A 15,156-nucleotide genomic window follows, 5' to 3' on the forward strand; every position below is an offset into this window, starting at 1 on the left:
AAAAGTAGTACACTAGGCTAGAATGTTTAAATTATCAGCAAATTTTTAGCTATTTTTACGCAGTTTGGGTTTGAACCACGGTTTAGAAGATTCAAACAGGGTCTGTTTGATGCAGTTAGTCAGTACCATAGTTAGTACTGTGTGCAGTCAGCTTTAAAAGCATACCTGAAATTAACAGTGGAATAATATTTTTTTAATAAATCGACATAACTATATTCTTTTACAAAATTGCACTGAATGGAGATTAATAGGTAGTTTTGATACCCACTGTGGGTGATTTAGAGGTATTCTTGTGTTTAAATATGTTCTTGAAATCTAGGCACCTGAAGCTGTTTGAAATCTTGGTGTGGATAAACATTAAACTACTGTCCCATGAAAGGCTTTTGATTCACTAAATTTCCCTTCTGGATTGAAAACTTGATAGCTGTTGTGCCTTTGGTGTCTTTTCAGCGCGAGGGACAGTGTCCAGTGTCTGTGATCTGAGTGTCCCTGTTGTCCTTTGTCGCAGGTTGCGGAGATGGTGCAGTCCCCTCTTGTGCTGCCGCTGCTGGCAGATAGGGTTTGAGAGGGCGTGATCCCCGCGGCTGCTGCGCCAACTGTTCCATGCTCCAAACCCATCCAAGGAAGTAACACTCTCCCCTTCGGGGAGGCTGTAAAATGCATGTTATGAATTGTCTCTCCTTGGTCAATGATAAAGAAAATGGGGCAATTCCAGTTGCGACGGGATTAATGAGTGAGGATACGACGACGGCGCCTCAACTTTCTCAGCCTGCAGCATCGTCGCCCCCCGCGCCATGTCCCCTCACAGGGGCTCCCCCGGCCCCTCCGCTCCCCCCGGGAATGCCACCCCCTCCGCCACCCCCTCCTCCACTGCCTGGCCCCAGCATACCCCTGCCTCCACAGCTGGTCAATGGGCACGACAGCCATGGCAAAAAAAAACGAATGCGGAGTTTTTTCTGGAAAACCATCCCTGAGGAACAAGTCCGTGGTAAAAACAATATCTGGACAATTGCTGCACGACCACAGTATCAAATTGATACGAAGACAATTGAGGAACTTTTTGGGCAGCAGGAGGAAGCCAAACCCCAGGACTCCCGAAGCCGATCTTTAAAATCTTCGTTTAAAGAGACTAAAGAGGAGGTAAGAATTAAAGTAAAACCTCTTTTTTTACATAATGCTGTAGGAGTGGATGTGAATTCTGCCTCGCCTTTTTCTCTTTCTCTGTCATGTTTCATCCTTACGGCAAATTTGTCTTGATTCAAAGGAGAGGGGAATGATGGGAAACATAAACTCTTTGTTCTTAGTGGCACATATTTGTTTTTCAAAGAGCTAACTGTGTTTTATTATTTTTACTTGCTAAGTGCTGTGATTTGATCACCTGTTAAAATAAATATGAATAAGCAGAGGGAGCTGAAAGCATCTGTATTTACTCATGTTGGATAGCCCTTGAGTTTCCAGTGTGGAACACAATTGTATTGTCTCTTCAACTCCTGCTCTGTGTCTGTGATGCAGGCAAGATGTTGCACATGCAAATATGTACCAGGCAGGGGAGAAGAGGGTCCTGTTTGCAAGGGTTAATGCTGTATTTGCCCACAGTATCCTGGAGACATCAGGAAGGGAAGTGCCAGTATGGCAGCAAGGATATAGAACATAATATAGTGATTAAGGGTATTTGTTATTTGATAAATTTAAAGTTTCCACTTTCGTAAACATGACTTTTCTGCTAAGAAAAACTTTACTTCATCCTCCCTGCTTTTTCTGGACATGAAGATAGCCTTTCAGGAAAGTCCCAAGATTGCTGCTGATTTCTGTTCAGGTGGCAAGGAGTACTCTCTACCGAGTACTCTCAGGTTCAGACACTCTCCAGGGAAGTGATAAGTAGCTTTTCTAGTTCTTAAATCCTCATTTATAGACAGCCTCTTTGTGAAGCCTGAATTGAATTGTCTCAAGTGATCTTTCTCTAAAGTAATTGGAGGGCTGAAATGCAGATTTAATCACTAGTGTGTGTCTACATACATGTTGGCTTGTAAACAAAATACAGAGGGCATGCTGTTAAGAGATGTAACAATGCATCAATTTTTAGTGAGAAAATAGGGACATGAAGTTGCTGATATCTTGCAGGATTCAGGAGATGTCAAAATAAGATCAGAAGGGACAAGATGAGAAACCAATGCACTGATAGTATGCATGTTGTACATAGTGAAATTTAAGGTTTAAGATGGCATGTGTATCGTAGGCTCTGAAACCTGATGTTGGGAGGTAGTAATTGGGGCCATCATCAGAGGTAGTCATTAACCTGTTCAGGCTATGTTCATCTTTGAATCAGGAGTGTAGTGAGTGCACTTCCTGTGCTGAGAACAGACGTACAGAGTTCTGGCCTCCTGCATTTCCTCAGAGGCTCCCCCTTTCAGGACTGCTGTGTGATAAAGACCTAGTTCTAGTAAATATTACAATAAGTTTCATAAACTGAATGTGGCCCATAGTGTGCAGTAGGTAGGTCAGAGAAAACCCCAGTGTGCTCTAGAACTCGTGCAGTGGTAGAGATTAAAATCAGAGACCTGCAAAACAAGGGATTCTCCAAGATACAATGCCTTGGAAACAAAACCCTGCCTTGTTGAAAGTTATGGTTTTCCTGCATCTGTCTGGAGCTGATATGGTGGTGCAGTGCATTGGCACTGCTTGATGCCTGTGCACCCTGGCTCAGGGCTCCCATGGTGACTCTGCACGTGGCAGGTGGTGAGGCAGCAGGACTGGCTCTGAGTGATGCCACTTAAGTGACAAAATGTTCCACTGGCTCGCTAAGCTTTGTCAGGCATGCTGCAGCAGTGTGTCAGTGGTGAGCAATTTCTCATGTGCTAATGGACTTTGCAGTCCTATCTGCTTAGCAAGGAGGGAAGGAGATAATCCTGAGGAGCCGTGTGCTACTGGAAATACAGATGGGCAGCAGCTCACATGCCTCATCTGCTGCAGGCCTGGTTCAGCAGGGGCTGGGGATGGGAGCACAGGTCTGGTTTGTGACTCCATGGATTGTCAGCCGCCTTTGATTCTTTCAGCATGGATGGCTATCCTCAGCTCACTCTGGTAAAACCAACAGAGGCTGACAGGAGCTGGGATGTGAGGAATCTGTGTGACCTGGTGGAGAGTGTGCTGGTGTGGGGCTGAAGGAGCTCTAGTTCTGCTTTTGGCTGTTTCATAAACCGGCAGGGCCAGGTGGACCAGACATTTTGAGTTTCAGTACCTCTGTTCCTTTTGTGTACGACACAGTTGATTTTAGTGCTTTATGGTCCAGCAAAGAAAAATGTTCTTAGAAGTTTACATAGTGGAATTAGCCTAGTTGGCATCATATATCAGCAATGAATTTTCAAGACAACTTCAAGTGCATAAACTCAACTTTTACTTAGATCCAAATCTGAAAAAAGCGGCATGTGTCCGAAGTGCTGTACAGAAGGGCAAGGCAGGAGAGTGCTCTGTTGTCCCTATGGCCTCCCTTTTGGTGCAAGGTGTAGCTTCAGTGGAAGGGGTGAAGAGTTACTCTTCAGCCAGTGTTGAGGGCACTGCCCTACAGACTGTGGAGGAGATTTGGGGTTTCATACCTTTGCCAGAGATCACTGTTGATTATGAAATTATGAGCAATTTTGGTAAGAGTTCTATGCATGTAGGAGCTTACAACACTGCATGTCCTTTGAATTCCTCACTCCACAGAGAATTCATATGTAACGTCATCATTATAACAGAAGTCCCTTCTGAGGCTTGAGTCAAACTCCTACAGCAAATGCTTTCCTTTTTGTAAACAAGCCCTCACCAAACCCTTAGGAGATTAATTAAAATGTTTCCTTGACTAAAGGCTTAATTTGCCCTATGGTTCCATGTAATTTGAGGCTCTGAAAAATAGGGGGTGCAAGGTTAAGTTTACACGCCAATTTACTTTCCCCATCCTTCAGTGGTGTCCCAGTGTGGCACAGCAGGCACTCAGCCAGGCTGTAGTTAGCCTGGCAGCAGAGTGGGCAGAACAGCTTCTTGTCAGCCAGAGGAACTGCTCTTGCTTTCTCCTTCCAACCATGCCTCTGCTCCTGTCTCTCACCTCACCCCACCTGTCCTCTGCCTCTGGACAGATATTGGATCATGTAATACACATATTACACCCTCTGTAAACGTATTTAAGTAAACAGCTCAGCAGAGTGCTGTGGGGCTCTTAGTTGGTTTTCTACTGGAGCAGTTTCTGCTCTTTGTGTGAGGTTTAATGACTTTGAGGAAGGATGCAGTGAATTCCAGAACCTGTGCAAAGGGACAGTGGGAGGAGGAGAGAGAAGGAAGATGGAAGGAGTGAACAGGATGTCTCTTGCCCCCTCTCCTAGACGCGCCTTATCTGTTTTCCCTGTGCCGGCTCTGATGCTTGTTCCACCTTCTTGAGAGCTGATTCAACCTGTTAATCCAGCGAAGAGCTATCAGCAAGAACCAAATGAGATGAGTACCAGTGCCTGCCTAAGGGAAAAAGCAGGCTAGGAACGTGACATGCAAGGATGACACAGAGTGGGGCAGCCCTTTAGTAAGCTGCTAGGTTCACTCTGCTGCACCGTGACTGCGGGCATGGAGTGATGGTTGCTATGTTGTAATGTGAAGTGGAGACTGAAGCAGGATGTTATTTATATGCTTCCTAACCTTCAGCACCCAGCCTGAGCCACCAGGCTGTTCCATGCTTGCTGTAATTTGTAAACTCTGTCCCACCATGTGAAATCCCATTATTCTTGGGCAAAGAAAACCTACAAAGTTTTGTTTTACTGATCTGTTATAAATCCACTTAGTTGTGTTTCTCTTCCTCATTGATGATTTCATGGCAAGAAACTCCTGTTGCATCTCTCCAGTCACTACAAAGTCAGTTTTGATGTGGGTCTTTTTGTGTCTCCCAGAACACTCCTCTGAATCTTTCGTATTGATTGCGAATTCGTGTTGGGATTACTCTTACCATCCACACAACTTCACCATGGTACTCAGGCTAATTTTCCCCTTCTCATAGCGCCTTGATAACTGTGGTGAATTAACATTTGTCAAATTGAGACCTGTGTGATCTGTGCCTGCTGCAGCTTTTGGAAATATGCTGGGTTGAATATTCTGATGATGAGAAGCGGAATAATGAGTGAATTGCTGTCCTTGGTTTAGAGATTGCACTGTTTATAAAGTAGTTGTGGGAAGTGATGGCAAGTGACTTGTGATGTTTTACATGGGCTTGCAAAGTACGGGTATGGAGGTGGTGGAAAGTATCTGAGAGAGTTGTAGTATTTCCAGTTTCAGAGAGTAGAGGATGAGAATGGAGAAAGCTCTCCTGAATTTATCTAAAGTAAATCATAATAAACCATATGAGAGGTGTTTTTTTTGCTATGGAGAATCCCAGTGGGACTGGGAATGCCTGTTCCCAGTTCTCAATTATAGTCCAGTGTAACTTTTTGAGTCAAGAAGTCCAGGGGTATTACTGGTGGACAGCGCTTCAAAACCTCTTTGGGTGGCAAACAGAGACCTGAAACGTGCTGTGCCGGCAGCAGTGTTGATGGTGTGTGTGAGCAGAAGACAGGAGCAGACTGAGCAGAATTTAGAAAAAGCTGTGGTAATGTTCAAAGGGTAAAAAGCAACAGCAGACAGTGCTCTGCGTGAACAAATTTAAATGAAATCTCGGTGGAGAAGAGTAGACATTGTGAACAGATGTTCAGGCTGAGGTTATGAATCTAATATGCAACTGAATGTGGGATGGAAGGTAGTGTATTTGTGTGCAAGGAGCAGGAACTTGTATTTATGGAGTATCTGCCAGGTTCCCTTTTCTCCTCCTTGTGCTCTCATCTGGAAACTCCTTGAAGGTAGTTATGTAATGACAGCAGTTTCAAACACTTCTGATAAGCTTGGAGTAGACACCAAGCAAAGAGTGACCACAAAGTGAGACTTGTTCTGATTGTGTGGTTAAACAAGAAATCAGAGAAAAAATAGAGTACAGCCATATACAGAGCAAGAAGTGTATGTAAAATCCCGGTACTTAACAACAGCTGTGACATTTTTTTGTTGTGCTGATAAGACAAATGCAGCTGTATATGTTCCCCTTTGTTATTTTTCTTCGAGGGAAGATATTAAAAAAAATTATGTAATTTGTTTGAGGTTGTACTGTAAATCTGAGTTGTGCCATGGAAAACAAAGGTTTACTCATCTGATGATCAGTCTCCTTGTAACAGTTACTGACTGTGATTTAAAAAATGTACACAAGATTAACTCTGAACATGCTTAAAAACCCCAAACAAACCAAAAACCAAATAATGGTAAAGCTTATAGGCTTAAACTAGTAAGTACAGAGAAACCAGAGAACTGGGGGTGACCGGAGCAATTGGAGACTGGAGCTGCAGTTAGAGAGGTCAGTGAGAGGTCTCTGCAGTAAAACATTTGAAAAAGATTAGATACTGCAGGGGGAGAGATATTTGAACCTGTCCTGTGTTAAGGGGCTTTTCCTTAATGATCTGTTGGGGGCCTCTCAACTCTTAAGATAACAGGAGAATAAACCACAATCTGCCCCCTTATCTCTGCATATGCTGAAACTGAAGGGCTTCAGGCTACCAATCATCTAATTAAAACTAATATGCTGATATTTCCTGTGTTTTCTAGTCTTCACTGTTTTCAGGAGAGAGGAAATTCCAGAATTTCAGAAAACTTTTCAATATGAGTCACTATTTTCAGCAGACGAAGAGGCTGTCTCCTGGGTGTATGTTGAGGATAGCCCATTAATCATCCCTATATTTTCACTGTCACCAGCTGACTGCAGGCTAATTCAATTTTGTGATAATGCCAATGTTGCATTTATATATCTACTTCTAATCTGAGCACTGTCACAAAGGTCAAAATGCCTTTCCAGTTGTCAAAACCACAAACACATGCGAGTCCCACAGTAGTCTTGAACATCTATGTGTACTGAGCTCTTTTATTGTAGCCGTCAGGTGGAACTGTTCAGGTGAAACAATCCTCTAGTCCTTGTAAATCTCATGACTTCTATAGCTGCTATCACCAAAATAGCTGTGGTAAAATTTTAACCTTAAGGACACAATTTGCTAAAACAGGCCAAACCTCTCAGGTTTAAACTTGTGTGCTGTTACAGGAAGAAAAATAAAAGAGGCACTTTGATTTTAAAATTTTTTACAAAATTAAGGGGAAATATTGTGGGGTGGGTTTGGGTTTTTTCCTGTCTGCCTAATCTTCAGAATTATGTATGTAAGATGATACAGCAAACCAACTTTGAAGTACAAAGCTGGGAGAGCTTATTTTATTATGGATTTCTGTTTGCTTGTGGGTAAGCAAACAGATTTGAGCATTTCGTGTTTCAGGGTTTGATTCAAGATCGACTTACTTATTTTCCCCTGAGTCAATGTGGCTGTTAGTTGGCATGAATTAAGTCAGTAATGCACCTGATCTCTGCTTAGAAATCACATTTCTGCTTTTCTGCTTAGAAATCCCATCCTCACATTTGTCACAAAACCTCTGAATTTACATGGGTTTTGAAGTGTGGTGTTCACTACCCTTGGGGCCTTCAAATGCAATATAGTGTATTACCTGATAAGCAACATTTTGCAGATGCAGGGTTATGAAATAAGCAGGAAGAATGTTTTTACTTTGTAATGAAATAGAAATATTGATTCTTTCCTTCATTAAATGTTGCTATGGAATTTTTTGCTTCACTTGGAGAAAGGTGATGCAAGTGTGCTATATATTTCCCTGGTAAAAACTAGTTTTGTAGTATATGAGCTTTGTTGATAAGAAGTGACTCTATATTTATTTGGTCTGGGATTTGGTGCAAACAGTTATCTGTAGCAATTTAAGAAATTATATCTGCATTATATGCTATTTTCTTAGGTATTGTTAGATTAATCTCTTGTTTTCTCTCTCAGGTTTCCATTTTGGATGCAAAACGAAGTATGAACATTGGGATATTTCTCAAACAATTCAAAAAGTAAGATTCTTTGTAGTTCTCATAAAATATATACATTGTGCTCTGTGCTTGTGGAGTTTGCAGTTTTATGCAGTTTTCTCAAAAGTAATTTGGCATAATTTGTTTTCTAATATGTTCAGTTGTGAGTTTATGACTTAGCATCAGAGTTTGCTGATATTAAGCAGTTGAGGTGAGTTTTCAGGTATGGTTAAGGGAAGCCCTTTTACCTCATGTAGCAGTGCCTGTGAGCTGCCTTTTGCTGGCTTCCTCTCTTTGTAAACAATTAGAAAGGGGCAATTGCAGCAATGTTTTCAAGCTGTTCCATTGGTGTCTGTATTCGCTGATAACGTTGCCCTTCAGTAAAGGCATCACTGAAAATGGTGTCAGAGCAGTGCTGCTGTGGACACCGATGCATCCACAGCTTCTTTATAAATCTGTTGAGTAGCCCAGGCGTGGTTTTTTCAATCTGTCTAACTGTTCACCCTGCAAGTGTTAGAAATATGTGTGCTCAATTGTTTTTTCAAGGTCTGCCGAATCCATCATTGAAGATATTTATCATGGAAGAAGTCAGCCCTATGGTTCTGAACTGCTACATGAATTTCTTAAATTATTACCAGAAGCAGAGGAGGTAAATCATGGTTTTATGTGGAACTTATTTTTTGTAGAGTTCTGCTGACTGGGATTCCAACATGAAGTTCTGTAAAAGAGGAATCTCAACACCTCCCTGAGGCTAGGGAAGAGGGAACAGGGAACCACTGAGTGCAAATGTTTAATCTTTGTTTGACTTGTGGTATTGAGGTCACAGTATAGTCATTCCCTTCAAGTAATTTCACCTGCTTTTAAGGAGTTGATAAGACATGTTTTGTTTTTATGATGTCCCTTTTGTCCCATAAACAACAAGACCTGGAGCCTTCCTGTGTGCAGATAACTGCTCTAGGGAGTTAGAAAATTCAGAATTGAAGTGTATTCTAAGCAAACAAATTTCACTCCTTTGGCACCTGCCTCATGCCTTCCCATTGCAGTGCCTGTGAGTTGAATATTGGTAGCCCTGTGCTACTTAGTGCCTTTTTGCCTTCTGGTTCACTGCCTGCTTGGTTCATCTGGGTCTGTTTCCTGCCTGGTTACTGGTTTTCAATAGGGCAGAAAAGCAGCTCCAACATTCAGCACCCATGGGACTTGCTACCATGGCTTAGTGCTCAAAGGAGACGTGTTAGAAGGCACAGAATTGCCAGCAGTGCCTTCTCAATGTTCCTGTGATCACCATATGACCAACATCCAAGCACAGCCTTCTCCCCTCCTATCCCAAACTTCAGGTCTATTCACATGATTAAAGAGGTGAAGCTTCATCAACTGACCTGGGAGCCCTGCTTAATGATGTACAGTTCCTTGCCTGCTCACTGTTGGCACTGACCCATTTGTGTGTACTTGAGAGAAATGTAAACCACAAACCTGACAAAATTAGCATTAGAATTGCTTGGGTGCTTCACATCAAAGTGAGTGGCTGAAACTTGGGAAATTGCTAAGTTAAAGTCCATGTACAGATCAACCTCAGCTCACAGGCTTTACCACTTCAAGGTCATACTGCCAATGCACTTTGTTTCCTCTGTGCAGCAGCAAATCTCAGATCCAGTCATGAGTAGAATGTGTTACAGTCTTTTGCTCTCAAATTTATGACCCTAAATTGAGCTGCTTTTGCAGACAATCTTGTAAAAATTGTGTTATGTTAGTATACTTGATTAACATATCTCTTAGATTTGGGAGGATATCAACAAGTTGAAATGTAATCAATCAAAAAAAATAGGTGACAGTAGTTCTGGGACCTCAAAACCATTCCCTCTTCCCTCTTTGTTTGCATTTTAGTACATATTCCATTATATAAACAGAATTTATCTCCTTCCTCTGAAAGTCAGACAGAGGAGAACAGTGGAGTACTAACTTGAAAAAGAGTGACTCCTTGTTAACTTTGTGTATAGTCAGAAAATTAGACTGAAAGAAAAGTACTTTTTCGTCTTTTCCTCTTTCTGGCTTAGATATTGGTTGTTATTTTATGACAAGTAGAAAATCTTTCAGCTAGTGTAGTGTATGTGATGTAAATGTTGTCATTCAGCTAGAATTGTTTGTTTATCAGTTTTGTATCAGTTTATAAGTTGTTTATCAGTTTTGTCTGCAATGGTCAACTAGACGCATTAGCTATCCAATAGGTACTGCTAAGAGTGAAAAAATGTGTTTATTTATTTGACAACAGATTTGACAACAGGCCTGTCACTCAGGTTAGTGGGGCCAGAGGATTTAAGAAGTGCTTTTAAGGAATCACTTGAGAAATTAATAGAAGATATTCTATGATACAGGAGGGTATTAGAAATAAAGGGGCATTAGACATGAGATTTGTTGCTATTCCCAAGGGAAGGCTGGGAAGAGGCTGCTTTCCAGTGTGCAGGTGTTTGTATGTATTTCATTAATTGCATGCATCAGAAACAGGAAAGACTCTCTTTGTTACTCTTCTCATAATTGTTGAACTGTTTTGGATTTTTCCCTTTGAGAGCTGGATGGGTGGTGGCAGGCAAGACAGGGATGTAAGGGCCTGATGCTTCTGCTGGTATGGAAAAATCTTTCCATGCTTTCATGTCATCATGCATGGTGTGGTCTAAGAATAAATGGGTCCAGTAACTCATTTACTACAGTAGTTTCTAAAATTTTAGTGTAGACAGTTAAAAATTTTGTTCTTTTTAGGAGCTGCAGAGCTTTTTGGGTTTTTTTCACCATTTTTTCTCTAAATGTATGTTCATTGTTCTTCTGTTATATCCTCTTACTTTTTCTTAGTTTATTGTCTGCATCCTAGACTGAATACCTCTCTCCTAGAATAGTGATTCACCATTTGCTAAGGGAAAGGCATCAGGAGCTTACAGCCCCACATACAAATAATCCAGAACCACTAGAGATACCAGGTGAAGTGGTGTTATTTGTTCTGTGTTCCCTCTTCTGTTTAATACTCCCTAATTCCTTCTTTGTCATATCACATGAGATAGCTTTAGCAAGCTGTCATCACATAGGCCTGTCCTTGCACAATGTTGCACCCATCCTCAGCAAGGATTCCCTGGGATTGCCCTTTCCATACTTCCTGTTCTCCTAAGGACCTGCTTTGTTGTTGTAAGAGTTGAGAATTGCTCTGAGCAGGTCCTTGAGCACTCGGGTCCTGAAAGCAGCTATTCAGTTACCAGGGCAGACTGTCTTGCTGCAACCATGGGTGGGCTTCTGCACTTCCTCTTTGTGTGCTCTTCCAGCAGCTCAGGTATTTGCTGACACATTTCCCTCTATGCACAGGTTTCTTGCAAGCTGCAGTGAGGACCAAGTGCCTTCTGTAGGCTCTGCACCAGTAACTGTGCTTTGAGATGCCTTCCGCTTTTTCTTTTCTATTTTACCATAAATCCTTAGTCTGTAAAAGTGAAAGGAGGGAGGGGAGTGCCTTTTCTCCTCATAGCTGTAGAAAGGGAAACTCTGGACTATTTTGTTTCTTCTTTTTTACCAAGAAGTTAAAGTTTACTGTTTACCTGGTGTGAATAAGCACCAGCTTTGTACTCCAATTGTATCTTATCTAGAAGTGTTGTGATATCCAGTCACATTACCTGAATGTGCTCCGTGTGTCTTGTTTGATTTTGTGACATATTTCAGATCGTTTCAGTTCATTGTATCTCAAGCACCTGATGGTATTCCAGCTCTTTGACAATGGAGGCTAGGTCCTTGGGCTAGCAAATACATTTAACATCAGTTGTCTTTAAAATTATTCTATTTGCACTGTTGTAATGTGGCAGCTCTATTTGCATGCAGAAATAGGTGTCAGTACTACTAATTTCTCGCTGTTTTCTATGAAAAATTCCAACAGCTATCAAAGTTGTGGAGATTTTCACATGTAAATGGCAAATACAGGCTCCTTACTGAATATTTTTCTCAAACTATCAAGACTATTAACTAATAAGACTATTATTGAAATATTGGCACTGCTGTGAAGTATTTCCTACAACTTAAAATGTTTGGGTATTTTCAAATGTTTAATTTGAAAAACTTGACAAATATTTGAAGCTGGCCATGATGGAGCTTGCTGCAAGCCTCCACTCAATGTTTTGTCCAGGGCTGTCGGGGTGTGTGCCCTGGCCACTATACAGTGGTTAGAGGAAAGGCCAAGCAAATTTATAAAAATTCTCAATACATTAACAACTAGGATAAGATCACTGATTTTGTTTAAGCCTTCTTAGAAGGCTGTTTGTACCATACTGTGCTAAGCAGTTTTGTAAGGAGAAAGAAACACCTATTTGGAATCTCCTTTGCTTCATCCCTTTTTTCAGTTCCTTGTTTTTCCAGGGAGCCTTGACTGAAGCGGTGGTCCTCTCTGCTGTATCTCTTCTGAGAAGTTTCCTAGTTGTTTCTGAATGATACCCTGTTGAAATGGCTGACAGGTTTTATTTACTGGCATCCTGACTAGAGCAGAGAAGAAGCTTTTAGGTGCTTTTATGTGCATGTTATTGCAGTCTTCAACAGGCCCAGACTTGCAAACATTGAGAGAGTCCAGTATTTAACGAGCTAGAATAGCCAGAATTTGTACTTTAAATACATACAGAAGAGAGCATATCACACAGGTAATCAGCTCACCCACACACATGCACTCCCAGGTTATCAACACAGTGGCTCAACTTCCTCCATAATGTCTCAAGCCTATCCTTTGCTCGTGTACTCTGATTTCAAATCCCAGCCATCTGTCACCTGCTTTATTGGAACTGCTTCTGTCAGCTCTGCCCTTTTCAAACCATGCCTGTAGTTAAATGCCCCCTCCTTTCCTCTGCCGGTCCTTCACAGGGTTGACCATCCTTCAGAGCATACATCTCCTTTTCCTTTTTTGCCCTTTATGGTTACCTGCAGGTTTTTCTCCCTTTCTTTTTATCATTTGCTGGTAGTGGTTTCCCACTGCCGTGGCTTGTGCCACATCGTGCCTCATTGCACAAGAAAATGTTTATTCCTCTTCTTCAAAGGTCCTCCATAACTACAAGATCCTGCAAGGTTTTATGCCATAAAATAAAATCCCACTAGAAGTGCTGCTGGCAGCTTAAAAATTACCAAGAACTTGAATATAGTAGCTTTCGTGTCTGCCAGGTGCAATGGCATACTTGCAATGGGCATCTCTGCTGCAATTGTTCACAAATCAAATCAAAGATCAGGCTTTCTATGTTTCATAACTGTTCTTAAAATTAAGCAAATTATATATGTGAGAACCTTGTGTATCTAAAATCAGATTGAGTGTGCATGGGCATGCATGGACAGTGCAAATGCATATTCCATATACAAATATAATGAAAAATTAAATTAGTAGCTCGGCACCCAATTTGAGTAATACAGAACTGAGCATACAATGTAATTATGCTCTCTTGCATATACACATTACACTGACATATCTCAGTACATGGCTGCCTACTGTTGTGGAAAAGTTTTGTTGTGCTTCAAGAAAGGAGGTCAAGGCCAGAACTGATAGGGTTATTGATTATGATTTTATAGTAAGCTACATTTTTAGCTCTCTTGTGTTCTGAAGCCACCTACTATATCTGCTAACATGATTAATAGTGAACATGGTTGTCAATCCCCATGGTTTCTTTGAGCTCCTGGCTGCAGTTGGTATTTGAATTTGACCCCCACTTCTGGGAGCCATCAGAGAATCTCAGTTTTCTTCCAGAATACTTGGACAGCCTGGCAGCAGAGAGTAGAGGCAGTTTCATGGGATTTTGAATAGTCACCCGTGGAATGCATAATGACAGACATCCAAAATGTGTTCCAGTAATTTTTTAGCTTTGGTGTTCAGAAGTTGTTTTTTTTTAGTTTATTGGTAGTGTTGATAAAGTCAAATAACTTTTTATTTTCCTTCATGGTGAGAATTATTTTTAAATTCTGAAAATATTAATAAAAAAGGGAACACAGAATAATTGCTGTCCTATCTTTACCTTAGCTATTTCCCAGACTATTTACTATTTTAAGGCCAAGTTAACAGATGATTTAGTCTTCTATGTGAAAAACTTCAGACATGTATGGAGAACCAGGCTGTGTTTGCTGAATTCCAGTGTGAAAAGGACCTTACAACTCTGTTGTGTTCCTGTTTTGTCTGCTTGTGGAATAGGTCACTGTTCTCCATCATCCTTGGGTTTTGGGCTTCTTGGGTGAGCTGCCTTGATGCTTCTTACAAAGGTAGCTTGGGATATCTAAGGAGAAGACAGTGGGGGTTAAGGTGGTTGGTGCAGGCTGGGAAAAGTGGGGTGATGAGCACACCTTTGTTTCAAGTCTGATTTCACAGACTTTCTTCTGGGCTGAGCATTGCCCAAAGCTTTTTGCATGGTGACATTCACACCCCATGCTACCCTTCAGAAGGCAGCCTTGTCAATGTCTTCTGTTGTGCATGTTTTGGAATGTTCCTCCTCTGAATTAATTCTGGGATTTAGTACTCACTCATTTGACTCCAGGCATTTTTCCTGGTAGGATAGAAGAGGATTTCATCTGGTGCATGTAAAACTAAAATTCCACATAGAAGACATTGATTTCTACTTACTGTTTAAAGTATATTTAAATATAGTACTGGTAGCATGAATAAGTTAATATTCCTGTCTCAGGATCGCTTGTTGTACACTTTTTGTGCATTTAAGTCTTCAAATTGCATCTTCCTAGAATTATGTGGCTTATATGATCTGATTTTGGTGAGGTGGCGTGGGTTTTTTTGGTGGGCTGCTTTTCTGTCTTTCCTCCCTCTCTCCCATATCTGAATGCCTGTATCCTTTTCAGGCAAACACTGATATTTGCAAGATACTAAAATGAGGTTGGAGAATTTGCAGATTTTTAAGGTTGCAGTCCACTAATTTTGGGAAGCTAGGTTAAAGAACACCTTTAAAGACAGAGATAGTATATTATCTCTCACTCCCCACTTAATGATGGAGAAAAAGTGTTTATTTTGGGTTTGTTTCTTGATCATTTAACACCTTAGAATTATCAGGAATGTCAAGTCTGGTCTTTCCTGTTTTTTTGTTGACAGACTTCTTGAATTACTCAGTAAATTAGGAGTTTTCTCAGGCCTAAAAAAATTGGGTATGCTGTTTATCTTTAGAAGGGGAGCTGTTGTCTGAGTGTCTTGAGTTAAATGGGGGGTGGTGTTAGGAAATGAAGCTAGATATCCTGAATAA

At 41.2% G+C, this 15,156-nt stretch overlaps 1 protein-coding gene across 2 annotated transcripts in view; it reads left to right on the top strand.

The window, feature by feature from the left end:
* FHDC1 (FH2 domain containing 1) overlaps window positions 1-15,156 on the top strand; it is a 36,831-nt gene that overhangs the window by 4,001 nt on the left and 17,674 nt on the right. For both annotated transcript variants that reach the window (XM_054633421.2, XM_077177212.1), the window contains exons 2-4: window positions 509-1,140; window positions 7,911-7,972; window positions 8,477-8,579. In XM_054633421.2, the coding sequence (XP_054489396.2) occupies window positions 658-1,140; window positions 7,911-7,972; window positions 8,477-8,579 (648 nt within the window). In that variant the 5' untranslated portion in view covers window positions 509-657. The remainder of the gene's footprint in view (window positions 1-508; window positions 1,141-7,910; window positions 7,973-8,476; window positions 8,580-15,156) is intronic.

The sequence above is a fragment of the Agelaius phoeniceus genome, chromosome 4, assembly GCF_051311805.1.
Source record: "Agelaius phoeniceus isolate bAgePho1 chromosome 4, bAgePho1.hap1, whole genome shotgun sequence".
In the NCBI taxonomy this organism is placed as follows: domain Eukaryota; kingdom Metazoa; phylum Chordata; class Aves; order Passeriformes; family Icteridae; genus Agelaius; species Agelaius phoeniceus.